This window comes from Choloepus didactylus, chromosome 18 (genome assembly GCF_015220235.1).
Source record: "Choloepus didactylus isolate mChoDid1 chromosome 18, mChoDid1.pri, whole genome shotgun sequence".
Taxonomy (NCBI): domain Eukaryota; kingdom Metazoa; phylum Chordata; class Mammalia; order Pilosa; family Megalonychidae; genus Choloepus; species Choloepus didactylus.
This window is the reverse complement of record NC_051324.1, coordinates 10,459,578-10,485,577: the sequence shown is the minus strand read 5'-3', so window position 1 is coordinate 10,485,577 and position 26,000 is coordinate 10,459,578. Positions and strand designations below refer to the sequence as shown.

Here is a 26,000-nt window from a genome sequence, read left to right as displayed (position 1 = left end):
ATGGCTTCCCCTCTGAGGGACGAGGAGGAGGAGGAGGAGGAGATGGTGGTGTCGGAGGAGGAAGAAGAGGAGGAAGAAGAGGGCGACGAGGAGGAGGAGGAGGTGGAGGCGGCCGACGAGGACGATGAGGAGGACGAGGACGAGGGAGTGCTCGGGCGCGGGCCGGGCCACTACCGGGGCCGCGACCGCTACAGCCCCCCCGGCTGCCACCTCTTCCCGCCGCCGCCGCCGCCGCCCCCGCTGCCCCCGCCACCGCCGCCGCCGCCGCCCCCGCCGCCAGGTAAGGGGCCGCCACGAACCCCCAGCCCCGAGCGGGCGCCGCGGGCGGGCGCGCGAGGCCGGCCGGGGGCGAGGCACCCACCGCGCGGCCGAGCCGAGGCGAATCCGGACGCCGGGCGCCGTCTCGGCCCGTCGCCCCCCGGCTGTCCGGGCGATCCGGGCGGGCGGCGGCGGCGGCGGCGGCCGCGGGCCCAGGCCTCCTCCCCTCCCCCCGCACCCCTCCCCCGCCGCCGCCGCTGCCGCCGCGCCGCCGCCCCGGCTGGAGAGCGCTGGGCGCGAGCTGCGCGCGCGGACCGGGCCACTCGGTCGCGGCTTTCCGGGGAGGAGGAGGAGGAGATTTTTTTTTTTTTTTTTTTTTTTTTTTTTTTTTTTACCCTCGGCGGGGAGGGGGTAGGCAGGAAACGGCCGAGGCGAAGCCAGGGCCCCCTCCCTGGCCGAGCGAGGGACCGCGGAGACCCCGGCGGCCGGGCGGCCGCGTGGGGGAGGGGCGCGTGGGGGAGGGGCGGCCGCGCGAGCGCCCCTCGGGCTTCGGCCCCGGTGGGGTTGGGCCGAGGGAAAATGGGGTTTCCGCGGAGGGAGCAGACCGCGGCCCTAACCCTCAACCGGCAGGAGTTAGAAAGGCCGAGGGGGGACGGTGGCCTTCGGACCCCCCCCACCTGCGGGGACTTTGGTGCCCGCCAACTCAGGGGTGTGCGGTGGCACGTGGGGGAAGGGTCGTGTGGCTGTTTGTGGGCGGCTGATGACCGGGGGCGGGTGGTGGCCACACTTCACGCAGACCACTTCCTGGAATAGGACTTGCTCACCCCACCACCATCCCCCCCCCCCGCCGCCCCGGCTTGGAATAGGAAGAGCCGTCACTTAAAACTGGGGAGTCCGAAGAGAGTGCCTGGGAGAACCCGAAGCCCCCAACTCCACCCCTTCATCCCTCCCCAGCTCTTGGCTCTTTGTGTCAACTGCGGCACCCCCCTCCCCATGACCCTGTCAGTCTGGGGTGGCCCAGCTGCCCAGCTGTGACTCTCACGTGGCTGCCATCCCCTGTCACTCACTCTCCCGCTGGAACCACCCACACCCTGACCACGTTGGGGGCGTGCACTGCCCACCTAGCTGTTCTGCAGCGTGACCACCACTCGGCACCCCTCCCCCGGGGTGACAAGTCAGCCGGCACCCTCTGGGCAACAACACCGACGGCGGTGGAGGGGACAGACGGTTGCCTTGGCTGCCTCTCAGGCACCCAGTGGTGGCCCCACTCAGACCACCTGCTCGTGGGGTTATTTCTAGTCTTCTCCAGGGTTAAGTGAGCATTACGGTGTGCACACCCCCTGCTTGGGGAACGAAAGGGGACAGCCACACCTCTGGGTGCCATGCAGGACAAATGCAGCAAACTTCAAAATGTCTAACATCGTTCTTTTTGTAAAAACTGTCATATTGATCTGCGTGGCTTATGTGGCAAATGTCCCTGCCAGGTTGAGACAAGCTTTGAGAGGGAGTGCGTGGAACTTTCTTGGGGGGTGGGGGCGGGGGCTGTGTGTCTCAGAGAAACAGGATAAAGTCACTTTTTTGCCCAGACTTGTGTGAAAAAGGGAAAAGTTTTAACGAACTTATCCCAGCCAGTCTACTGATGTTGCGTGAGGGGGAAGGAATAAAGGAGTGGGGGGTAGGGGTGGGGGTGCCTGGAAAACAACAAAGGTACTAAAAAGGGGAATGGGGAAAGGATGTCATGTTTGGTTAGGGCATTGATAGCTCTCACCCACTGGGATTCTGAACTTGGAAAGTGGTAGTTGCGCTTTTTTGAAGCGAGGGATCTGGATCTCTGCGAGAGAGACGAAGGTTGAGCTGGGTCTTTGTGTCAGTACTCCCTCCCCTTTTCCCTCTTTGCTTTTTGAATAGATGAAAAGAAATGTCAACTGCTTTTAAAATTTTAGGTTTGTAATGAAAGCTCGCCTCCCCTCCTTCCCAGGGCAATTTTTTCCCTCCCCTTTCAGCCCTCCAAGTCAAATGAGTGACCCAGATACACCCCTTCAGATGACTTTCTGAGGTAAAACTTTGGGAAAATAATTTTAGTCTGCTCATTATTTCTGTCTAAGTGTGGGGAAAATAACCCTCTAAGGAAATGTGCTCAGGTTGCCCTCCTTCACCCTTTTCTAGAATATGAATTTGTACTTATTCGAGGTTTCCATTGTTTTTCATTCTGACTGCTTTCTCACCATTTTGTTTTACATTCTTACCCAAGATCAATTTTATCCCCTCCCCCTCTCTCCAGTCTCCTTACATTGTTAAACGTTTAGAATAATAGCACTCGTGTTGATGGGGGAAGGGAGCAGGAAGCCAAAAACTCATTTCTCCACCCTCCCCCTTCTGGCAAGTCTAGAGAAATAATATAACATAATATATAGAAGTGATTCCTTGGGGGTGGGGGTGGGGAATGATTGTGGGTGGTGCGGAAAATTCTGGTAGTTTCTTTGCAAAAGGCCTGAAAATACAAACCCACCCCCTGCGTGCAGTACGCATGTGCAACAGACCTATTATGGTGGTTCGTTGTGGGGGAGGGAGGAGAATTTGAGAAAAAATAAATATATGTGTGAGAGATTGATGGTGAGATTAGAAGACGAGAGGGGCGGGCGGGAGGCGAGGCTTGCGCGGAGGCTCCGCCCCCTTGCTCCGCGCGCCAGGCCCCGCCCCGTTTTCCCGGGATTTGAGCCGGGATGTGGGAGCGTCTGGGCTCCGGGCCAGCATTGAGTAGCTGGTGAGACAGAGGTTGGGACTTAGATTTGCTTTATTTCCCTCCCTTTCCCTTCCGTGCCCCTCTCCTTTTGGCTCTCCCCGCCACCGGCGTCTTCCCCGGTTGGAGTGAGGCGGGGAGAGCAGCTAACAGGCTGTGACGTGTCCCCAGCTGGCGGTGACCCAGACCGTGGACCCGGTCCTTAGCCAGATGACCTGCCCTCGCCACTGCCCCGGCAGCCTCTGTTTCCATGTTCATTTTAACCCAAGTCCCTGGGGTTAGGGAAAGGCCCTTGGGGCCCAGCGTGGTACTTACTTCCTATTACACTCCCCACTCTGGGCAGCCTGGATTTTCTGCCCACAAGTCCATACCCACAGTCCAGTATCTCTCTGCACAAGGAGACAGGGTGCTGGAATGACAAGGACAGGTAGCACTGAAGGAAGGCATTGCCTGGATTCAGAGGCGATGGAAACTGAGGCCTCCGGTGTTAATTGTGGCTTGTTTTCCGCTGGCCACTGAGGAAGGATTGTGTGTCCTAGAGCAAGAGGCTGGGCCAAGCCTCTTTCCCCTCCTGCAGCAGCTGCCTCAACAGGACAGGTCTGGCTGGTTGGTCTAGTGCTTCGTGGGGGAGGGAGGTGAACCCGGGCCCCGTGTCTGTGGGGCATCAGTGTCTTCCTCTACGTGGGGTAACTCACTGGCCCCCAAGCTTCCACACGCTGGCAGAAGTCATAGAGGATGAGGTGGGGGGACATCAGGGAAGAACATGACCTGAGTCCTCAGACAGAGACATCTGGGAAGAAAGCCAGGGACCTAGGCCTGCTGAAAGCAGGTACAGGCCGTCCTCTGTATTTTTATGTTCATGAGAACGTGTGTGCATGTGCACTCACATTGGAGGATGTACATGCTCTGTGTGTCTGTCTGTACCTTTAACTTTGGGCTTCCAAAGTTTGAGTCACTATGAATGGGTCAGGATGCCTGAGACTAAATGTGGAAATGAAAGGTGAGACCAGGGGACAAAGGGTAGGGCTGCTGAGTTCTCAAAGGGAGCAGGGTCTGGGTATAGATTTGAAGGCAGATTATAGGATACTTGGGAGAAGGAGGAATGTTAGGTAATTGTGGAGACTTTCTCCTGCTGTGTTTGTGTTTGGGTGTGAGGAAGGAGCCAGACACTTTGGTCCTGTAGGCAAGAAGTGAAAATGACTGACTTAAGGATTTCATTTCCTCCAGGGCTATGTTGGGGTGACAGGAGGCTTGGTGATTATCCGAGGAAGTATAAATAGAGGCCTGCTTCTTCCCAAAAAGGGCGTCAGGGCCCCAGGGTGTTAGTGTGAGAACCCAGGTGTCCAGCCTTTGGCTCTCCCTTCTCAGCATCTGGCTTAGGGAGCTGCCAGTTTGTGTCTCCCCACTCCAAGTTCTGGGGTCAGGCCAGGCCAGCAGCTGGGCATGGCTTCCCCGGTTCCTGGGCAGCATGCCAGCTGGCGAAGTGAGGGAGAAGGCAGGAGGAGCCCTGGCGGGGACTGAAAGGACCTGCCACCGTCAGAGCCCGTGGCCTGGAGCCTGGTCCCTTGTTAGTAGGAGAGGAGAGAAGGGAGTGGTTTGGCTGCTCTCCCTTTTGACCTCTGACCTCCCATTCAGAACCAGAGCATCCCAGAGTCCTGGAAACACTCTCTGTTTGCATCCCGGGAGGGGAGGCAGGCTTTGGAGGAGTTAATGCCCGAGTTCCTAGAGAGTGGGAACTGAGCAGTGAGAAAGGGTGAGGCCGGGGGACGGCAGAGGCTGGGAGCCTGAAGCCTTTGGTTTCCTGGTGCTCTCTGCTCCAAAGATAAGGAAGACATTCGGTTGCTGCCTTCAGCATTGGGTGTAAAGAAGAGAAAACGAGGACCCAAGAAGCAGAAGGAAAACAAGCCAGGAAAACCCCGAAAACGCAAGAAGCTTGTAAGTTTCAGGGACTCCTGTGTCTGGAACAAGGCTCAGGAGGGCCATTCCCTTTTTTTATCCAACTCACTCTCAGGAACCCTCAGGGTGCTCCTTGGGTGCCCCCAGTCATGGCTCAGAAACCTACATTTTCTCTGATCTCGATTATCGGGGGTGGTGGGGAGGGGGATTTGGGGAGGCCTGGCCCCTCTTGCCAGGCCTGGGTCTCACTCAGTACCACCTGGGGAAGAGCCCAGTCATCGGATGTGACTCGCCGTAGTAAGAAGTGGTTGCCAGCCCAGGCTCTGGGTGGGGGAGACCACCTGAGTTCAGACACTGGCAGGATTCTGTTTTTGTGGGCAATTTATTTAGCTCTCTGTTTCCTCATCTATACAAAGCCAATAACTATCTCCTAGGGTCATTTTGGGGATTAAAAGATAATATATGTTATGTGCTAAGAACAGTTCTGGCACATGGGAAGCACTAAATAAACATCATTTTTTCTTTCTCTCCTTCAGGACAGCGAGGAGGAATTCGGCTCTGAGCGAGATGAGTACCGGGAGAAGTCAGAGAGTGGGGGCAGCGAATATGGAACCGGACCGGGTAGGAAACGAAGACGGAAGCACCGAGAAAAAAAGGAGAAGAAGACAAAGCGGCGGAAAAAAGGGGAGGGAGATGGGGGGCAAAAGGTGAGCAGAGCTAGAGAGGGGGGTCAGAAATGAGTATTAAAGACAGGCACGAGGAGGAAGAAGCAGCCCCAAGGGAGTGGTGCTCAGGGAAGAGGGGATTGGCCTGGAGAACAGAGCAGGGGGCAAGAAAGTCCAGGGAAGCGGGTAGGGTGACTAGAGAGGGGCTTATGGGGACCCCCAGGTAAAGGCCAAGGAGCTCCCACCTCACCACAGATGCGTGTCTGTCCCCCAGCAGGTGGAACAGAAGTCTTCAGCAACACTGCTTCTCACCTGGGGCCTGGAGGATGTGGAGCACGTGTTCTCGGAGGAGGATTACCACACACTCACCAACTACAAAGCCTTCAGCCAGTTCATGAGGTGGGGCGGGACCGGGGAGTCCTCTCAACTGAAACTCTCAGCTTGGGGGATGCCCTGGACGCCCCTGGTTTCTGACGAAAGCTAAGAACTTGCTCTCAGGAGAAATTCACAACATAAACCCACAAAATTCCATACATAATTTCGAGGAGTTCCTGGACTCCTAAGGATCCAAGGACCCCAGTTAAGAACCCAGTGCTAGGTTGGGAAACTCTCTAGCAAGGGAATATAGTCAGGGCTGACGGCTCTTCCCTGCCCTAACGGTTCCATTTTCCCCTAAACTCTCTAGATTGGAATCGAGAGATCCCACCAGTGTCCGGAATTCCCTTTGCTCAGTTACTTACCAAGCCTTTGCCTTCCTTTGGCTCCGGTAATGATGGAGGCTGCGCTGCTGGCAGCGGGACCGGAGCTTCAGCGGCTCTCAAAGTAGAGTAGGGAACAGCAGCGATGCCTTGTGGGTCGGAGGCACTTGAACCTGGCAGTTCAAGACTCTGGAGGCAGCTGGCTGAGGCACAGGTCCTGGCGCTTCCACTTGGTGGCCTGGCCATCTTAGGCAAATTACCTTTTAAATTTTTAATTCAGTTTTATTGAGATATATTCCACATACCATACAGTCATCCATAGTGTACAATCAACTGATCACAGTAACCTTCATATAGTTGTACATTCATCATCACAATCAATTTTTGAACATTTTCAGGCAAATTACTTTTGATCCTCAGTTTTGTCATCTGTAAAATGGGAACGATAACAGCACGTGCCTCATAGGAATCTTGTACAAATCTGATGGGATGATGAATGGAAAGCATAGTACAGTTTATGCCTGGGCCATCTGGGAGCCCTCAGTAACTTGTAACTGCTGCCTCACTTACCCCACCGCCAAAGACAGTGCTTTGGTCAGCCCGGCCTCGGGTCTGAGTGAGCCCTGGGTCTCCCGTGAACTCTCACAGGAGTGTAACACAGTCTCTAGTGCAGAACCAGCGTGTCCCATCACTTTCAGACTCCAACTGGCAGGACCCCTCTTCAGAGCCCATGGAATTTATTAGTAAAATGCAGAGGACCATAACAGTTTGTAGTATGATCGTGAGGGTGAAATATACCATATGTGGAAGGATTATATAAACGATAAAGCAGTGTACAAAAGTAAAGCATTTTTGTTTATGTTTTGTTTTATTCTTTTCTGTTTTTGAGGTTTGATTTTTTAATATTTCTTTGTTTTTTCTTTTCTATATTTTTTCCTGTTTATTTTTCCTAAATTTTTATTGTATTAACGTTTATCATCACATTTCCCATTTTAACCACTTTCAAGTATATAATCCAGTGGTGTCAATTACACTCCCAACGTTGTGCTACCATCTGTTTTATTTTATTAACCTGTTCCTTTTTCCCTTTTTTTAAAAATTTATTTTTTAATTGATGTAATTCTTAACAGGGCATATTTTCACCACCCAGGAATCCTAGGCCATACATGGACTTAATTGAGGAGGGGAAATGGCAGTATTCCCAGGCCCTCTGTGAAGGTCTGAGTCTTCTAATTCTGTCTTCACAGGCCCCTAATTGCTAAGAAGAATCCTAAGATCCCAATGTCTAAGATGATGACCATCCTTGGGGCCAAATGGAGAGAGTTCAGCGCCAACAACCCCTTCAAGGGCTCAGCAGCTGCTGTGGCAGCGGCGGCGGCGGCAGCGGCGGCGGCTGTAGCTGAGCAGGTGTCAGCTGCTGTCTCATCGGCCACCCCCATAGTACCTTCCGGAACCCCCACCCTTCCACCACCCCCTGCTGCTGATATCCAGCCCCCACCCATCCGAAGAGCCAAAACCAAAGAGGGCAAAGGTAAGGATCCCTCCTCTTCTGAGCATTGTCAACTCCCTCTTCCAAACTGCCTGCTCTCAAATTATGGCCTAGAACTCTTGTCTTCCGAGCCCTGATTGCTGGAGGAGAAATGCTTTCCAAGGCGGGCTCTTGGTGAAATCACAGCCCCCAGAGAAGAGTCCGGGCACCCTGTGACCTCCATAATCCTAGGATCTGTGATAGCCTCTGCTTTTTCTCTTTTCCTGCCCTCTCATCATTCAGGTCCCGGCCATAAGAGGAGGAGTAAGAGCCCCCGCATGCCTGATGGGCGTAAGAAGCTTCGGGGAAAGAAGATGGCACCACTCAAAATCAAACTGGGTCTGCTCGGTGGCAAAAGGAAGAAGGCAGGCTCGGTGAGTGGCCCCTCCCTGTCACTAAACACCTGGGGGCCGAAGGCTGGAGTCCAGACATCGGGCTCCCTGAGGGAAGCTGGAGTGGGGAGCCCCAGGCCCGGGGAGGGGGTGGGATCCTGTCCGTCTTGCTGACCGCCCTGGTGCTACGGGCAGTATGTCTTGCAGAGTGATGAGGGCCCTGAACCAGAGGCCGAGGAGTCAGACCTGGACAGTGGCAGTGTCCACAGTGCCTCCGGGCGGCCTGATGGCCCTCTCCGCACCAAGAAACTAAAGAGGGGCCGGCCAGGAAGGAAGAAGAAGAAGGGTAAGGGGTGTTAGCTATGTGGGATCCTGCCGTTGTGCCTTCCTCTCATTCTTTCAACTTATCTGCAGTTTTGACTTCTCTATTAAGCCGTTCCTTCTCCCTCTCTCCCCTTCCCGACCCTCATCCCCCTCTTTCTCTTTCTCTCTCTGTTCCCTTTGCCTCCACTGGGGTATGTGACAGTCCTGGGCTGTCCTGCAGTGGCCGGGGAGGAGGAGGTTGATGGCTACGAGACGGATCACCAGGATTACTGTGAGGTGTGCCAGCAGGGTGGGGAAATTATTCTGTGCGACACCTGCCCTCGTGCCTACCACCTCGTCTGCCTTGATCCTGAGCTTGACCGGGCCCCTGAGGGCAAGTGGAGCTGCCCCCACTGTGTGAGTACCTGGTGCCCTGCCTCTTACAGCTCTCAGGGACCCACCCGGCTCTCTCTTCCTTGGTCTCGGCTGCTTCCCACCACCCCACATGCCTGGGCCACAGATGTTTAAGTGTCTAGGATCCTAGTTGCCCCTTTCCCTCATCCCTTTAGGGCCCCCAGGATCAACATTTTTGGAAACTGAGGTGTCCTGTCCCTTTGCACCCACCTCTGCGCCCTAGGATTTTGGTGTCTTGTCTTTGCCTCTGTCTTCTGGTCTTGCTCCTTATCTCCTTCCTCCCATCTGTCTCTATGTCTTTCTTTGGCCTCCCAGGAGAAGGAGGGGGTGCAGTGGGAGGCCAAGGAGGAGGAAGAAGAGTATGAAGAGGAGGGAGAGGAAGAAGGGGAGAAGGAGGAAGAAGACGATCACATGGAGTACTGCCGCGTGTGCAAGGATGGCGGGGAGCTCCTGTGCTGCGACGCCTGCATCTCCTCCTACCACATTCATTGCCTGAACCCACCCCTGCCCGACATCCCCAACGGCGAGTGGCTGTGTCCTCGCTGCACTGTGAGTATGGCCGGCTCCTCACCGGGTTTACTGTCAGGTCCCAGTTCTTTCCCCATCGCTGGGGCCCAAATGTCTGGCTCGCTCTTTCCCTTCTCTCCCCCACACTTAACCTTCAATGCTCTGGTGGGACTCCAATCCTCATATCCTAACAATACGCTCTCCGCCTCTTTGTTTCCTGCTTCTCGTGTGTGTCCATCCTGAAGTGCCCCGTGCTAAAAGGCCGGGTGCAGAAGATCCTGCACTGGCGGTGGGGGGAACCACCTGTGGCAATGCCAGCCCCCCAACAGGCAGATGGAAATCCGGATGCCCCAGCCCCCCGTCCTCTTCAAGGCAGATCAGAGCGAGAGTTTTTTGTCAAGTGGGTAGGACTCTCCTACTGGCACTGTTCCTGGGCCAAGGAGCTACAGGTATGAAGACTTCTCGCCTCCCTCTCCCCTGGGCCCCATTCCCGCCTTCCCCACCTTGTCTTCCTCCTCTGTTCTTTGATCTTCCGTATCCTTTGCTTTCTCCCATTTCAGGCCTGTGGCCTTCACACGCGATCTCCTTCCTTAGCTCCCAGCTGGGATTCTGGTCTCTGGTCCTTTCCCCTCACCTCCAGCTTCCCTGAGATCTAACATAGCCATCCTTAACTCCATCTCTTTCCTTCTCTTTTGCCATTTCTTACAAATACCCCTGATCTTGGCAGCCTTGCTCCCTGCCTCCTTTTGTTTATTATACCCTCACCCAGGTGCTGTCTCCTGAGTGGTTTCTTGCTTTGGCTTTACCTTACTGTGTCTCTTATCCAGCCTCCTTAATTCCTCTCTTTCCCCCATTCTCTTCCCCCTGCCGGCCTCTGCCCTGTCCCCTTTTGTCCTCTGGGTGTTTGGACTATCTCCTCCCCCTGGCTGTGCCCTATCAGCTGGAAATCTTCCACTTGGTGATGTACCGAAACTACCAACGGAAGAACGACATGGACGAGCCCCCACCCCTGGACTACGGCTCTGGGGAGGACGATGGGAAGAGTGACAAGCGCAAGGTGAAAGACCCGCACTATGCCGAGATGGAGGAGAAGTACTATCGTTTCGGCATCAAGCCAGAGTGGATGACCGTCCACCGAATCATCAACCACAGGTACATCCTTGGCCCGTGGGAAGGCCTACCTGTGATGTGACACTGTCCTCGCTGCAGTTATGGCCTCATGTTAGAGTTTTTTGGTTAACCAAATAATTGGTCTAATGTTGACAACTCTTACTACAGCTCCAGCCCTTCTGAGGGCCTTTTCTCGTCTAGGAGTTGGAGCAAAACTGAGAGGAAAGCCCAGCCCAGCTCAACCTCCTTTCTCATTGCCTCCTCTAATACCCACTAGCATAAGAGAAGACACTTGAATCTGCGGGTGGTAGCATGAAAGCAAAACAGGAGAAATGTGGTTCACCCAGACCTTGGTTTCTAGCACTGCTTTCTTCTTAGGAGTTATTACTGCCTGCTGTTATGCTGTGTATTATTTCTTGTTTCCTTGCTCCTTTTCCTAATAGAAAGTGAGCTCTATGAGCTCCATTGGTCTATTTTGTTTCCTGCCCAATCTCCAGTGCCTGGCTCATAGTAGGTGCTTAGTGAGGACTGACTGATGGACAGGTGCCAGTGAAGCCAAGGGACATTGTGTATTAGTTCGTTTTCCTGATGTCGTCCTCAAAAAGTTAGGACAGCCCTTCACTCATTCTAGACTCCCTTCCAGGAGCCCACCATTGAGGATTAGGTGACAAAATTTTGTTTGCTGTTAATTGTGTTAGACGGTGTTCTTTGTATTTATAATCCATACTGTTTTTCACCTCTTTCTCCTCCTCTTGGCCTCCCGTCCCACAGCATGGATAAAAAGGGGAATTACCACTATTTAGTGAAATGGAGGGACTTGCCCTATGACCAGTCCACGTGGGAGGAAGATGAAATGAATATCCCTGAATATGAAGACCATAAGCAAAGCTACTGGAGACACCGGTGAGGGGACTGATTATGGGTCAGAGGGAGCCTGGGGATGGGGCAGGAACGCAAAACCTCCAGCATAAAAGGAGGGTGTAGCAGCACAGATCCAATCCAGAGCTTAGGGTAATGGGGTGCTGGGCTGGCTTGTTTGGGGCAGGGTTGGTCCAGAGGCAGACGTGGACTGAGTGATGAGGAAGGGGACGTTCAGGAAGAGGGAGGGTTGGCTCTGGAGGTGAAACCCAGGGGATGAGGGTACAAGAGCCTGGGAGAAAGGAGATGGGAGAAACCCTAGGTAATGGAAAGTGGAAAGTAGGTCTGGAATGGGTTCCTAGAGGAGAGGGGGTTCCCAAGGACCAGGCCTCACTCAGGCCACTCTTCTCCCAGAGAACTAATTATGGGGGAGGACCCCGCCCAGCCCCGCAAGTATAAGAAGAAGAAGAAGGAGCTGCAGGGTGATGGGCCTCCCAGTTCTCCTACTAACGATGTAAGTCCTCCCACTTGGCCCTTCTCCCAGTACTGGAGCCATGGTGATTGTAGATTTCCCTGGGGTTGTTGACAGAACTTCCCAGAGTTTCAGCAACCCCTTTGAGCAGTACCTCTTCCTTCAGCATTCAGCCTTGCCCCAAAAGTTGCTAGGAATTTGGGCATAAGGGGTAAGAGAGCTAGTGGACCTAGCAGATGCATGGGGCTCTTCACCAGTCATCCCTTCCCCACAGCGCTGCTGGGTGTCATTTTAAGAAGTGAGGGGGAGAGACTAAAAACTAGACTCTTGGTAAGCTCAGGTCTTAGCAGAGGGAGTTGTGAGCCAACTTGGTAAAAGTGTCAGGGAGGGGGGAAGGTGACCAGAGAACCAACTGGCTGTTTCCTTGAACTTTCGGACTTTTGACTCTACAGCCGACAGTGAAATATGAGACTCAGCCACGGTTTATCACAGCCACCGGTGGCACACTGCACATGTATCAGCTGGAAGGGCTGAACTGGCTGCGTTTCTCATGGGCCCAGGGCACTGACACCATCCTGGCTGACGAGATGGGGCTGGGCAAGACCATACAAACCATCGTCTTCCTCTACTCGCTCTACAAGGAGGTGCTGGATTCTAGGGCCCCTAGAGGCCCAGCCTGGGGAAGGGGGGCAGAGGGCGTGGGTTGAGGAAGGGGGAGAGGTGTGGCAGGCAGAGGACTGGGGTATAGAACTGCAAGCCTAGACTAACAGCCCCGCCCCCCCGACTCCCAGGGTCACACGAAAGGTCCCTTCCTGGTGAGTGCCCCACTGTCTACCATCATTAACTGGGAGCGGGAGTTCCAGATGTGGGCACCCAAGTTCTATGTGGTGACATACACGGGAGACAAGGACAGCCGGGCCATCATTCGTGAGAATGAGTTTTCCTTCGAGGACAACGCCATCAAGGGTGGCAAGAAGGCTTTTAAGATGAAGGTGAGCCCCTCTACCTCATATCCTCTAAGACTCCAGATGTCTTGTCTTTGCCCCAACCTGGATTTCTGTTCCTTCCTTCCCCACTCAGCTTTCTCCCTCCTTTCTTCCACCTGTCCTCATGCCTTCTGCACTCCAGCTCTGGAGCGAATGCCCTCCCAGGGGCATACGTGGATCTGTGTATATCTTAATCAGTGTCAGGACTGGACATAGGAGTGGAAGTTTTGGGGCCATGCTCAGTAATTGCTGCATGGTATCCGAGCAGAAGGGCAGAATAACTGGTTCCTTTTGGGAGTCATGGTCAGGACAAGGTGTCTGGGGAAAAAAGGGGTTGGAGGTTTAGGTGCATGGGTGTAGGGTGGCAACCAAATGGGCAGTGGTTGTGTTGGCAGAGGGAAGCCCAGGTGAAGTTTCATGTTCTCCTGACATCGTACGAGCTGATCACCATTGATCAGGCAGCGCTTGGCTCCATCCGCTGGGCCTGCCTCGTCGTGGACGAGGCCCATCGGCTCAAAAACAACCAGTCCAAGGTGAGCGAGATTCCCAGACCTCAGAAATTAGGATCATTTATCCTGGTCCTAAGAAAAAAAAAAAGTTCCAGGGGCTTTCTGGAGTCTGGGAGGATGCCTTGGAACCTCTAGGGAGAGGAACTAGGGATTTGGAGCCTCTGATCCTGAGGGAAATGGAGCTGGAGGCAGACAAAGGTCTTGCCACTGATAGGCCCTTTGTCCTGCCTTTCCTTGCCCCATCTTCTAGTTTTTCAGGGTCCTCAATGGCTACAAGATAGATCATAAGTTGCTGCTGACAGGGACCCCATTGCAGAATAACCTGGAGGAGCTCTTCCATCTGCTGAACTTCCTCACCCCAGAGAGGTTTAAGTAAGTGACTCCCTAAGGCGACTCGAGAAATGAGAGGTTGAGGGGCCTAGAAGAGGACCTGGTGGGAGATTAATCTAGGGTGAGAAGAGAGCCTGAGATGAAGGGGCAAAGAACTTGATGTGCTGTTGATTTTCTCCTCTCCTGGCTGCTAGCAACCTGGAGGGCTTCCTGGAGGAGTTTGCTGACATATCCAAAGAGGACCAGATTAAGAAACTGCATGATTTGCTGGGGCCACACATGCTGCGAAGGCTCAAGGCTGACGTCTTTAAGAACATGCCAGCCAAGACAGAGCTCATTGTTCGAGTGGAGCTGAGCCCGATGCAGAAGTGAGACACAGGGCAGGCCACGGAATAAGGGGGCGGGAATGCCGTGGAGGTTTTCCACAAGGCGGTGACCAAGTACATCATCATAATTGCTTCCTTATTGTATCTCTTTTCTGCCCCTCTTTGGCCTTTAGGAAATACTACAAGTACATCTTGACCCGGAATTTTGAGGCCTTGAATTCACGAGGTGGTGGGAACCAAGTATCGCTACTTAACATCATGATGGATCTTAAGAAGTGCTGCAACCATCCATACCTCTTTCCTGTGGCTGCTATGGTAGATAGACCTTGCTGAGAACTGGTTAAATGCCTGGTTCTCTGAAAATGGGGGTTGTTGAGCCCAGGGATGGAGCCGGGCCGGGGAGGCCAGTGACTGGATCCCTGAGAAGAGTCAGAATGCGAGAGGTGCCAAGGCTGGGTTGATTTGGGCTTCCAGCTTTCTGGGCACAGGAAGAAGGGGGGCACATCCATGACCCTCTCCTCTTCTCCTCCCTTGTTTTCAGGAGTCCCCAAAACTCCCCAGTGGGGCTTATGAGGGTGGGGCACTTATTAAGGCATCAGGGAAGCTTATGCTGCTGCAGAAGATGCTGCGGAAGCTGAAGGAGCAGGGACACCGGGTTCTCATCTTCTCGCAGGTGACCCAGCCCTTTCCTCACTTGTTATCATCCCCGTGGTGTTCTTATTCCCTCTCCTCACCATCCAGACTGTCACTCCCGGGCTCCCACTCTTAAGGGTTTCTGCTGTAGCTAGTTCATTGCTGGCCTCTGACCCCTGATCCTGTGGGAAGCTGTAGTCCAGCTTCTTTTGAGCTGAAGGGGAGCAGGGTGAGCCACCTCCTCAGGGAGGTCTCTGGGACTGGGATATTTCTTAACTTTATCGAGTGTATACAGGGTGGGGGTGGGGGGCACAGACCCTTTGGAAATTCGATGTAAACCATGGGTCCACACTTCAGAAAAATGCACATATAATTTTGTGCAGATTTTCTGAGGGTCCATAGATTCCCCCAAAACCTTTTCAGTGGCTATCAGGGAAGAACCTCTGCCTTAGAAGAACTGCTCTAAAGCCACGAGAATATGATGAGAGTGTGGGATATGTGGAGGTGGGGGAGGGGTGGGCAGCCCCGGGGTTGCTTAAGACCGGGCAGGGGTACAAGCCTGAGGACTGTTCGGGTTATAGTAAAGGGACAGTTAGGATAGACAGGGCTCGCCTCGCTGCCTTGTTATGCTGAACATCTTCCTTTCCTCTTGTTCTAGATGACCAAAATGTTAGATTTGCTGGAGGACTTCTTAGACTACGAAGGCTACAAGTATGAGCGCATTGACGGGGGCATCACTGGTGCTCTGAGGCAGGAGGCCATCGACCGATTCAATGGTGCGGGGGAGATGCCTTGGTCCCTGGTGGTGTGGGAAGCTGGTGCTTGGTCCCTGGGATGCGGGCAGGACGGGGAACTGGCACAGGGGCTGTTGGGCACCTAGGCTTTTGAGTTGAGGGCATGGTTGTTTAGAGTTGTAGAACAGCTAGCAGTAGGTGAACAGCACTGCTGGGTAGAAGACACTGATTTCCTAACTCTTGCCTCCTAGCTCCTGGGGCCCAACAGTTCTGCTTCCTCTTGTCCACCCGAGCCGGGGGCCTGGGCATCAATCTTGCCACTGCTGACACAGTCATCATCTTTGATTCTGACTGGAACCCCCATAATGACATTCAGGTGGGAACTCGCATCCTGGGGCCTCTGTGCTTCTTACAGAGGAAATGCGGGTTCCAGGGAGGGTGCTGTGCTCGGGGGTTGGTTTCCCTCACGTGTAGGCAGCGTCTCCCCTACCACTGCCCTGTCCCAGCCCCTTCTCCTGTCTCACAGGCCTTCAGCCGGGCTCATCGGATCGGCCAGGCCAACAAGGTGATGATTTACCGGTTTGTGACACGTGCGTCAGTGGAAGAGCGGATCACACAGGTGGCCAAGAGGAAGATGATGCTGACACACCTGGTGGTGCGGCCGGGGCTGGGCTCCAAGGCTGGCTCCATGTCCAAGCAGGAGCTCGATGACATCCTCAAGTTCGGCACTGAAGAGCTGTTTAAGGATGAGAACGAGGGTGAGAAACTTTTCTGCTGCTCCCTTACAGCAGGCCTGGGCTTCTCTCCTGAAACCCCCTGAAGAAAATGCTGCTCTGTAGCCTTTGAGAGAAGAAGGGCCTCCTTTCATAGTCCTCAGAGGAAGGTTGGCCACTTTTCCTCCAGTAGGGTCGAAAAATGAAACAAAAAATCTCTAGGGAAAGAGCCTCTCTCCTCCAGAGCTCCCGTAAGGAAGACCCAGAGTAGAAGGCTTTCCTCTGACCTTTCTCCAGTTCCGCCCAAGGTTCTGGCTGGAACCCAAAGTCCTCTTTTCTTCTCCGTCTCCACCAGGGGAGAACAAGGAGGAGGACAGCAGCGTGATTCACTATGACAATGAGGCCATCGCTCGGCTCTTGGACCGGAACCAGGATGCCACGGAGGACACTGATGTGCAGAACATGAACGAGTACCTCAGCTCCTTCAAGGTGGCACAGTATGTCGTGCGGGAAGAAGACAAGGTGAGAGGGAGAGAGAGAGAGAGAGGTGTCACGGGTCTGTCCCAGACTGTTCCTCAGGGGCAGTGTCCTTTCCTGGTCCTTGCAGTAGGAGGCTGCCCTCTGCTCTGGTTTTTATCTGACCCCTTAGCCTAGGAACTGGCAAAGAGCAGCTGTACCCAGCAGACAACTTCCTGGTCTAATGGGTAAGACAGGACTTTGGAGAGAGACTTAGGCACAGAAAGAACAAGAAACACAGAAGGGTGCCTTCGGAGTCAGTGTGGGAGGATTGCAGAGGGCATTGGAGGAGAGGTTTAGAAGGAGAAGCACATTTCCACTGAGAGATCTGGGAAGTGTGCACCGTCCAGAAGTGTCTGCAGCATCAAGAAGGAGGGCTTGGAACAGCAGGGCTGGACTCAGCCGAGGCCGGAGAGTAGGGAGTTGGTTGCGCTGGAAGAACAGGTGAAGAGGGAGGCCACCAGCATTCATTCTGCGCCCTTCAGATTGAGGAAATCGAGCGAGAGATCATCAAGCAGGAGGAGAATGTGGACCCTGACTACTGGGAGAAGTTGCTGAGGCATCACTACGAGCAGCAGCAGGAGGACCTGGCCCGGAACCTGGGCAAAGGCAAGCGTGTTCGAAAGCAAGTCAACTACAACGACGCAGCTCAGGAAGACCAAGGTGAGCCTGCCCCAGCCATGGGAGATGAGGGATAGGGGGGCCCGGAGGCAGGGCCTGCTAAAGGGAAAGAGACCAGGAAAGGTCACTGGGAACTACCTGGAGCCAGGTGGGTTTATAAGCGATTTAAACTGTACATGGTGGCAGAGGGCTCAGGGTAGGCACCCAGGGATCACCACATAGTGTGTGTGATCAACGGAGACGATTCAGGGTATGTGACACCAAAGTCGGACCAAGGACACTGAACCAGCAACCCCAGGAGGGCCAGAGCCAGGGCACAGGGACAAAAGTGACAAAGGCGAGGAACCCAGGCAAAGAGGGCCCCGGTACAGGCTGATCCAGGGGTCCTCCCGTCCACCGGCCCTCTTTTCCCCTCACAGATAACCAGTCAGAATACTCAGTGGGCTCAGAGGAGGAAGATGAAGACTTTGATGAACGTCCTGAAGGTGGGATCAGTTTCCCTGACTTTGGACCTGGGTTCTTCCCCTTCTACTACTCAGTTTCCTTTAAGCCCACTGTTTCTGTACAAACAGGGTAAGGTTTTTTTTATAGAAAAAGTAAAGATTGCAGATAAACCAAAAAGAAAAATACATCCATAATCTTTCTCCCCAGAGATAACTAAATGTTGTTAAAATTTCACATGTATAACCACATAAAGCTTAGATGCCCAGGTGAAAGACCAAGCCGGGTTGCATCATTCCCACCAGTAAGCTCGCCTGCACGCAATGTCTGCTCCTAGTTTTTAAGTCTGACTTGACTCCTTCAGACTCACTGTGTTAGCAGTTCTGACGCTGCTTGGAAGAGCCTTAGCCATGACACAGGCCTTTCCTGCATCCTGTCTGTGAAAGGGGGCCCTGAGAAGGACTGAGGGGCAGAGGCAGGGGACCTTCTAACCAGTGTCCGGTGCTCCTGCCTCCCCCACCCCAGGGCGGCGTCAGTCCAAGAGGCAGCTCCGGAACGAAAAGGATAAACCACTGCCTCCACTGCTGGCTCGAGTCGGGGGCAACATCGAGGTGAGAGCTGGGCCCGGGCACCCATGAATTCTCTGTGGAGGGAATGAAGGCCAGGGATGGAGGACTGGGCCACGGAGGGTAGAACAGACCTAGAAGTGAGATAGCGGGACGTTCACCCCCGACTCCCGCCGTGCCCACCCTCAGGTACTGGGCTTCAACACCCGGCAGCGGAAGGCGTTCCTCAACGCCGTCATGCGCTGGGGGATGCCGCCTCAGGACGCCTTCACCACTCAGTGGCTGGTGCGGGACCTGCGGGGCAAGACGGAAAAGGAGTTTAAGTGAGTGTGGCTCATACGGGGCTGAGTGGGATGGAGGGTCGGAGCTTTGGGTGTCAGGAAGTGACTGTCTTCCTTCTGGCCACCATGTGATGTGACCTTACTCAACTGATCATCAGCTTCCCTGCCGCACCAAGTTTCCTGGCTCGGTTTCCTGGGGGGTGGGCGCAGCCTACACCACCTCCCCTCAGACGAGCCTAGAGTAGAGAGGCTGGGCCTCCTTCCCCAGGGGAGAGGCATTGGAGAAAGGGGCCTCGCCTGGGCTGTCCAGCCTCACATGCCCTGGGCCACTGCAGCCTGGCAGGGGAGCTGGTGCAAGCGATGAAAAGCTGACTGATGGGGCCTGGGAACAAAGTACCAAGGACAAGGAGACATGGAAACCCAGGGGCGGGGCCGACAGGGAGTTAGGATTTGGAGGAATGGAAACGGTGGGACCGAGAAGCCCAGGGAGGACTCCTGGGGAGCTTGGGGCTCAGAAGTTCAGCCATCCCTGTGCTCTGTGCCCTTGCGAGGTGCCCCTGACCCCTGACTCCACGCTCCTTAGGGCCTATGTGTCTCTGTTCATGCGCCATCTCTGTGAGCCTGGGGCAGACGGCTCTGAAACCTTTGCCGATGGGGTCCCTCGGGAGGGACTGAGTCGCCAGCAGGTGTTGACCCGCATCGGAGTCATGTCTCTCGTCAAGAAGAAGGTATCAGTCTTCCCTGCCTCCCTGTGTAGGCCCTACCCTTTCTCTGCCTTCCATCCCTGAGTCCTGGACTCACACGGGTGCAAGATTGTGGGGGACTGTGGTTTCCCACGTGTCCATTGCCTGGAGGTGATCCTTTGCCTCTCCCCGCCCAGGTCCAGGAGTTTGAACACATCAACGGGCGCTGGTCCATGCCTGAGCTGATGCCCGACCCCAGTGCCGACTCCAAGCGCTCATCTAGAGCCTCTTCTCCTACCAAAACGTCGCCCACCACTCCTGAGGCTTCTGCTGCAAATAGTCCCTGCACCTCCAAGCCTGGTAATCCCGAGTCGGGGAATAGCTGGAGAGACAGAGAGAGTCAGGGCCTCGCTCAGACTGAGGGATTGGAGTTGGGGTGGGGGTCTCCCTGCCTTTCTCACTCTCCCTTCCCCCTTCAGCCACTCCAGCTCCCAGTGAGAAAGGAGATGGAGTAAGGACACCTCTTGAAAAGGATGAGGCTGAAAACCAGGAGGAGAGACCCGAGAAGGATAGCAGAATTGGGGATAAGATGGAGACAGAGGTGTGTAGATCCCTGTCTCCCCATGAGGGGAGAGTTTTTGGGTTTTGGAGGCCTGGGAGCCCTCCAGGTCATCCTGACTCTTTTTCCTCTTCCAGACGGATGCTCCCAGCCCAGCCCCTTCGCTTGGGGAGCGGCTAGAGCCGAGAAAGTTCCCTCTAGAGGATGAGGTGCTAGGAGTAGCTGGAGAGATGGAGGCTGAACCTGGGTCCCGGGGGGACGGAGAGAAATCAGGTGGGCGCATGGCCTTAGGGGTCATGGGGGGGTCGATTTGAACTTGGGGGTTCCCTCTTCTGGGGCCAGGGGATAAGGGTGACCTCCTCCCTTCCTGTCCCCTGCCCCCTCCCACAGCCACAGAGTCGACGCCAGGAGAGAGGGGGGAGGAGGAGCCGTTGGATGGACAGGAGCACAGGGAGAGGCCGGAGGGGGAAGCGGGGGATTTGGGCAAGAGAGGTAAAGGGTGGAAGGGCTGGTCACCCGGGTCCCCGAGGGAATCGGGGGGCTGAGGCCGGGGGCTGAGCGCCTGGGTCCCGGGTGGACAGCCCTTGGGAGGGCCCGCGCAGCGTAGGTCGTGGCCCCGGGGCCTGACAGAGGCCGTCCTGCAGTGTGAGACTTGTCCTTGTGCCCTGGCAGAAGACGTGAAGGAGGACCGGGAGCTCCGGCCGGGGCCGCCCCGAGAAGAGCCGCGCGCCAGCGGGCGCCGTGAGGAGAGGGCGGAGAAGCCGCGCTTCATGTTCAACATCGCCGACGGCGGCTTCACAGGTGCGGGGGGCACTCGCTGCTGCCCACTCCTCACCGGGACGGACCCTCTGCACGGGCTCCTCATTTTCCCAGAGGCTTAGTGGGCCTCACAGCTGCCCCAGAACCCCCACACTGACCCTGATCTGGTCCCAAGTCTCCCTGAAGAGGCCGCCTGGTCCCACCTTTGTGCTCAATCCTAGCGTGGACCTTGTTCATATCTAATTTGGTCCTAACCCCTCGCCTTCCTCCTTCCTCCTGAGGTGCCCTTCATCCCTTCCCGCTAGTCAGCTTCCTCATCGCTCCCTCTCTGCTGGTGGATGAGATTCCCAGACTCCTGAAGCCTCTTCTGTCTGCTGCCCTCTTTTCAGAGCTTCACACACTGTGGCAGAATGAGGAACGGGCAGCTATTTCCTCCGGGAAACTCAATGAGATCTGGCACCGAAGACATGACTATTGGCTTTTGGCTGGAATTGTCCTGTATCCTTTGATAGAAATGCAGGGGAAAAAGGGCTGAAAACCCTGCTTGGAGAGAGAACTACAGAGAAGATGAGTTCACACCCAGGGAAGGGGGGATCATACCCCACCTGGGGGAGGTCCGGCCAAAAGGAGGAAGTTTTCACAGCCAAGCCGTTCCCCGTTCAATTCCTTGACTCCCCCTTTCCTTCACCGGCAGCCACGGCTATGCACGATGGCAGGACATTCAGAATGACGCTCAGTTTGCCATTATCAACGAACCTTTTAAAACTGAAGCCAATAAAGGGAACTTTCTGGAGATGAAAAATAAATTCCTAGCCCGGAGGTTCAAGGTAGGGATCAGGGAAGAAAGGAATAGGGTCAAAGAGGGGCTTAGCTCTGAACCGGGACCAAACTGGTTGGAATCTTGGGAAGGTTAACACCTGGTGTGTTGAATCCACACTTGCGTGTCACCTTATGTTGGGGACTGTGGTCTGGGTTAGGGCTGATGCTGGGGTCACAGTCAGCAGCTGTGTGGAGCTGGGGGTGCTCTGGGCCAGAGTGAGTGCAGGGTGGGCCTCCAGTTGTGCCCGGCGCCCCCGTCTCCTTCCTGCTCTTCCCCAGTCCCTGCATTCACATCCCACCCCTGGGCCCTCAGCTCCTGGAGCAGGCGCTGGTGATCGAGGAGCAGCTGCGGCGGGCGGCCTACCTGAACCTGTCGCAGGAGCCGGCGCACCCCGCCATGGCCCTCCACGCCCGCTTTGCCGAGGCCGAGTGCCTGGCTGAGAGCCACCAGCACCTCTCCAAGGAGTCGCTGGCGGGGAACAAGCCGGCCAACGCCGTCCTGCACAAGGGTAAGGGCCGCGGCGGCCCCGCGCGGGGGAGGGCCCACAGCGCTGCGTAAGTCTTCACCCCGCACCCCTCCAGATCTTCCCACCCCTCTGACCCCTTCACCCTCTGAACCACCCCCCTCTGACCTCTAACCCCACCCCCTACCCACCTGGCACCCCCTTGGTTTTTAGCCTCTGGGACTAGTGCAAGCCAGCCTTTACCCTGGGTAATAGCATTCAGCGTCCGTGCCCTCCCTTAGACTGGGTGGGACGTTACCCATGTGCCCCACATACAGTGAAACCTCTTCAGTGACCCACCCACCCACCATACTGCTCATGTCACCCTCTCCAGGGCCTTGGCCTACATATATACCACAAAAACATTTACCCCAATGCCACAGATCACATTCCCTCACATCCCACTCACCCTTGAGGCAGAAACTACCACCCATGTGACCCTCTGACCCTACCCCACAGAACTTCCCTTTGACCTTCAACCCTTTCTCCCAAACTTTCTTACCTTAATAATAGAAATTCCAGAGCCCTCTAACCATCTTAGTCCTACTTTATGTAGTGACTGACTCCAGGCCCCTTTGATTCCTGTTTTGATTCCTTGAACCTGTAATGCTGATCCTCTAACACTCCCCTCTCCCCTTATACATTACAACCTCAACTCCTCAAATCTCTGATACCACTTACCGCCTCCCTGACTGTTTCCTCCCCATCATCCCCAACCCCCAAACCTCCCTCTTCCAGTATGGGATGTTCTGACAACCCCCCGCCCCCATGTCTTCCAATGTCCTCTCCTCCCTCCCTCTCTCCATAATCTCTTCTTTCTCTCCACCTGTCCTCTGCGGTGATCTGCTCTGTCTCTTTACCTGACACTTTGTCTTTTTCGCTGAGTTGCTCTCTTTTTCTGTCTACTTCTGTCATGTTCTTGGTCTCTGGTTCTTTGTCACCTGTGTCCTCCTCTTTCCTTTTCTGACTCTATCTGTCCACCTGATTCCTTGTCTGTCTTCCTGGCTCCATCTCTCTCTTTCCCTGTCCTCTCTTGCTCTTCTTTCTCCGTGGCCCGGGCCCCAGTTCTGAACCAGCTGGAGGAGTTGCTGAGCGACATGAAGGCGGACGTGACCCGCCTGCCAGCCACGCTGTCCCGAATACCCCCCATCGCAGCCCGCCTTCAGATGTCCGAGCGCAGCATCCTCAGCCGGCTGGCCAGCAAGGGCACGGAGCCTCACCCCTCACCGGTAACCCTCTTTCCCCCTAACTCCAGTTTTCCCCATTGGTACTCCTCCTGCACACATACATATACCTCCATCAGAATCCTGTACGATACGGAATATCAACTTGCTAGAACACACTCTTTCTTCACCTTGCCTGAGCCTCCCTGCCTGGATGTCACACCCCTCAGTAGTTCTGGAGTATGGCCCATGATGTTTCTCTCATAGTGGATTCTGTCTCAGAGACTGTGAGTCCTCTAACGTCAGCTTGCTCTCTCTCTCTCTCTTCCAGGCCTTCCCCCCGGGTCCCTACGCTACACCTCCAGGGTACGGGGCGGCCTTCAGCGCCGCACCCGTAGGGGCCCTGGCCGCCGCAGGCGCCAATTACAGCCAGATGCCTGCAGGGTCCTTCATCACAGGTCAGCTCCCCGTTTCTCCCACTCCTGCTCCCCTTCCGAGCTGTATCTCTGCTCAGCTGCCCTTTTGCTGTTCCAGCCCATCTCCTTTCCTTGGAAGCCTTCAGTGTTTTGTCTCCTCTTTCTACCCATCTCAACCACCTGTGGAAAGGAGCTGTTCTCCCCATCCCTTTTGCATCCCCATGGTCAAAAACCTCATCCAGGGGTTCAGGGGTTCTCTGACTTGGCACCTCCTACCCAAGCCACCTCCATCTGGGTTGCTTTGCGGGGAAGAGGATATGAAATCAGAAGAAGGTATCCTGAGAGTTGGAACAAGTGTTCACTCACGTGGCATAAGGAGGAATCTCAGGGAAAGGGCTTGCCCCAGTCTTCTCACCCGTCCTGGGAAATCGAAGTGGCATGAGGTGTTCTAGACATGAACATAGACTTGTTGTCAGGATGTATTATTGGAAGTGATGTGGGGACTGACCCTTCCTTACCCACTTCCCAAACAGCCGCCACCAACGGCCCTCCAGTGCTGGTGAAGAAGGAGAAGGAAATGGTGGGGGCAGTGGTGTCAGACGGGCTGGATCGGAAGGAGCCCCGAGCCGGGGAGGTGATCTGTATAGACGACTGACCGGATCCCAGGCCTGCCCTTCAGCCAGGCCCCGTTCCCGAGGCCGGCTGCCAGCTCAGACTCTGGGACCTGCTGCCAATCCTCCACCTTCCCCACCCCCAGGGCCCCCGCTGGGCTAGGAGCACTGTGCCCCTCTATAGCTCCTCTCTTCTTCAAGAAGGGCCGTTAAAAGTCTTTCTCCACTCCCGTGCACCTTTCCCACCAAGCTTCGAAGAGTGTGCTGGTGAGAAGAGGGTTGGGTGGGAGGTGGTCAGCAGGGTCTTCCAAGTACTTTTAGCCCCAACTTCCAAACTTACACAGCTTCCCAGTAAATGGTTGTGGGGAGGAAAGAGGTGGAGCCTCCCCTGTCTATTTTCCTGCAATATAAGCTCCATCTCCTGCAGCAGTGGGGGATTAGCCTTGCCTGGCCCTTAGGAACTTCTGTGGGGGAAAGAGCTTTGAAGAGAGGAGAGAGACTTTTAGAGAAGGATGGGAACTGAGCCCTGGGAGGGAGGAAGGGAAGAGGAGGGGTGGCTGCATGTTACCTTCCCCCACCTCTCCCTAAACTGAGGGTGGAGCAGGTACAAGGGAGGGAGACGATCGCTGTTCAGCCTCCGAATAAAGGCGCCGTTTGCTGGCTCAGTTACCTCCCGTGTTCCGGCATCTTGTGTTGGGAATCTTCCCCTTCCCTAGGGACCAAGGACCACCCCTACAAAAAGAGGAATGATTGGGCGATACTCCCTTGAGCCAAAGAGGAGCTCCCCAAACTGTTCTAGGGCCCCAGATGACCCAGAAAGGGTGGGAGAGAACACGACAGGCCTCCCTCCTCAAGGCCTGGACAGGCTAGGGCTCAGTGGGTCAGGCAGGGAGCCCAGTTAGGGGGCTCCCGTTCCTCTTGACACCTCTGGGACCAGAGCAAAACTGTGGAGGGCAGGCTGGGACATCCCCCTTCCCAGGAGGGGCCAGGGAGAGTGGCAGTTTGCATGGCGAACCCCCCCACTTCCTCTTGGCTGCCCCTTCACTTTCTTGCTGCCCCTTTCCCAGTCTCTTTCACACCGATCCCCTCTTCTGTATCAGGTTTATTGGTTGTACATATAAATTATACTTTCCTTTCTGTGTGCTCTGTTGTTTTTGAGGGCGGGGTGGTTCTTTGGTTGGGGGAGGAATAAGGAAATGCTTTTTTACCATTTCATTTTATTCATCTTTCTAGCATTATTCTTGTGACTTCCTTTTTCTCATTTTCATCTCTTGAATCAACTAAAACCATCTCAGGCTCTTTTTCAATTCCAACCACGTGATGAGCTCAGGGTAGAGGTGGAGCAGCGGAGGGAGGGGGGCAGCAAGACATCTGGACGGTGCTGGGCGTGGAGACCAGGGAGCCACCAGGGCTTACTGGACACGTGCAGTGGGAGGAGTGCCTGACAGGGTTCAAAACCACTTGCCAGCCACCCTCTTGATCACCTTGTCCATCTTCAAGTTGCTTAGTTCCCCTAAGAGTCAGTAGAGGTCACTACAGCTCCATGGGCTCAGTTCCAATATTAAACAGAGAACCCAGGTACACTTGTTTTTTTTTTTGTTGTTTTTTTTTTTCGCGGCATTGGAGGTCAGATCCTCGTGGCTTGCCAAAGATTTGTTCTGCTGCTGGACTCTTCCTTGATGTGCATTGTGCACCACCAGTGCTTCTCAGAGGTTGAAAGAGGCCAGTCAGTTTAGTTTTTGAGGCTATTACATTCATAAATAATCAATTCAACAAACATTTATTGAGTACATACTGCTGTTGGCACTAGAGATACAAGTCAGACAGTCATTGCTCCTGTGGAACTTACACCCTGGTGGGGATGCCCACAAAACATACCAGCAAACTAAAGCAGTGAAAATAAAACAAGGCATTAGGATAGAGAGGGTGGGGAAAGAAATTACACTGGGCTGAAGGTGGAGAAAGGCCTCCCAAAACAGATGCCATTTAAGTTGAGACTTAATGACTGGAAACTGCTAAAACATGGTTAGAAAAATTGAGATTCACATTC

General features: G+C 54.8%; 1 protein-coding gene and 1 non-coding gene across 10 annotated transcripts; both read left to right on the top strand.

The window, feature by feature from the left end:
* Positions 1-25,087, top strand: CHD3 (chromodomain helicase DNA binding protein 3). Of its 9 annotated transcripts, none has more exons than XM_037810860.1 (40): positions 1-280; positions 4,821-4,933; positions 5,431-5,601; positions 5,834-5,958; positions 7,505-7,788; positions 8,029-8,159; positions 8,313-8,463; positions 8,644-8,837; positions 9,150-9,383; positions 9,587-9,790; positions 10,282-10,493; positions 11,223-11,354; positions 11,724-11,823; positions 12,234-12,425; positions 12,573-12,773; positions 13,163-13,300; positions 13,527-13,648; positions 13,801-13,974; positions 14,106-14,247; positions 14,474-14,605; positions 15,224-15,341; positions 15,551-15,675; positions 15,826-16,057; positions 16,368-16,534; positions 17,014-17,191; positions 17,569-17,634; positions 18,116-18,201; positions 18,346-18,479; positions 19,021-19,165; positions 19,318-19,480; positions 19,600-19,721; positions 19,817-19,952; positions 20,070-20,171; positions 20,352-20,480; positions 20,828-20,936; positions 21,133-21,265; positions 21,571-21,766; positions 22,826-22,989; positions 23,255-23,381; positions 23,873-25,087. In XM_037810860.1, exons 1-40 carry the CDS (start codon positions 1-3, stop codon positions 23,992-23,994), a joined length of 6,186 nt encoding a protein of 2,061 aa, XP_037666788.1. In that variant the 3' UTR covers positions 23,995-25,087. The 9 variants fall into 9 exon arrangements, with proteins under 9 accessions (XP_037666788.1, XP_037666792.1, XP_037666784.1 ...); XM_037810864.1 differs by having other exon boundaries at positions 24-280; positions 5,837-5,958; positions 8,662-8,837; XM_037810856.1 differs by having other exon boundaries at positions 24-280; positions 5,837-5,958; positions 21,571-21,812.
* On the top strand, positions 18,619-18,757 carry LOC119515034. The gene has a single exon (XR_005212931.1).
* Positions 25,088-26,000: the final 913 nt, after the last annotated feature.

Excerpts from the sequence above, each read along its gene's own strand:
- CHD3 (XM_037810855.1), top strand. The coding sequence starts at position 43 with ATGGTGGTGTCGGAGGAGGAAGAAGAGGAGGAAGAAGAGGGCGACGAG. Across the intron at positions 17,192-17,568 it reads CGCAGCTCAGGAAGACCAAG|ATAACCAGTCAGAATACTCA; the intron begins GTGAGCCTGCCC and ends TTCCCCTCACAG. Across the intron at positions 19,481-19,599 it reads TCCCTGCACCTCCAAGCCTG|CCACTCCAGCTCCCAGTGAG; the intron begins GTAATCCCGAGT and ends TTCCCCCTTCAG.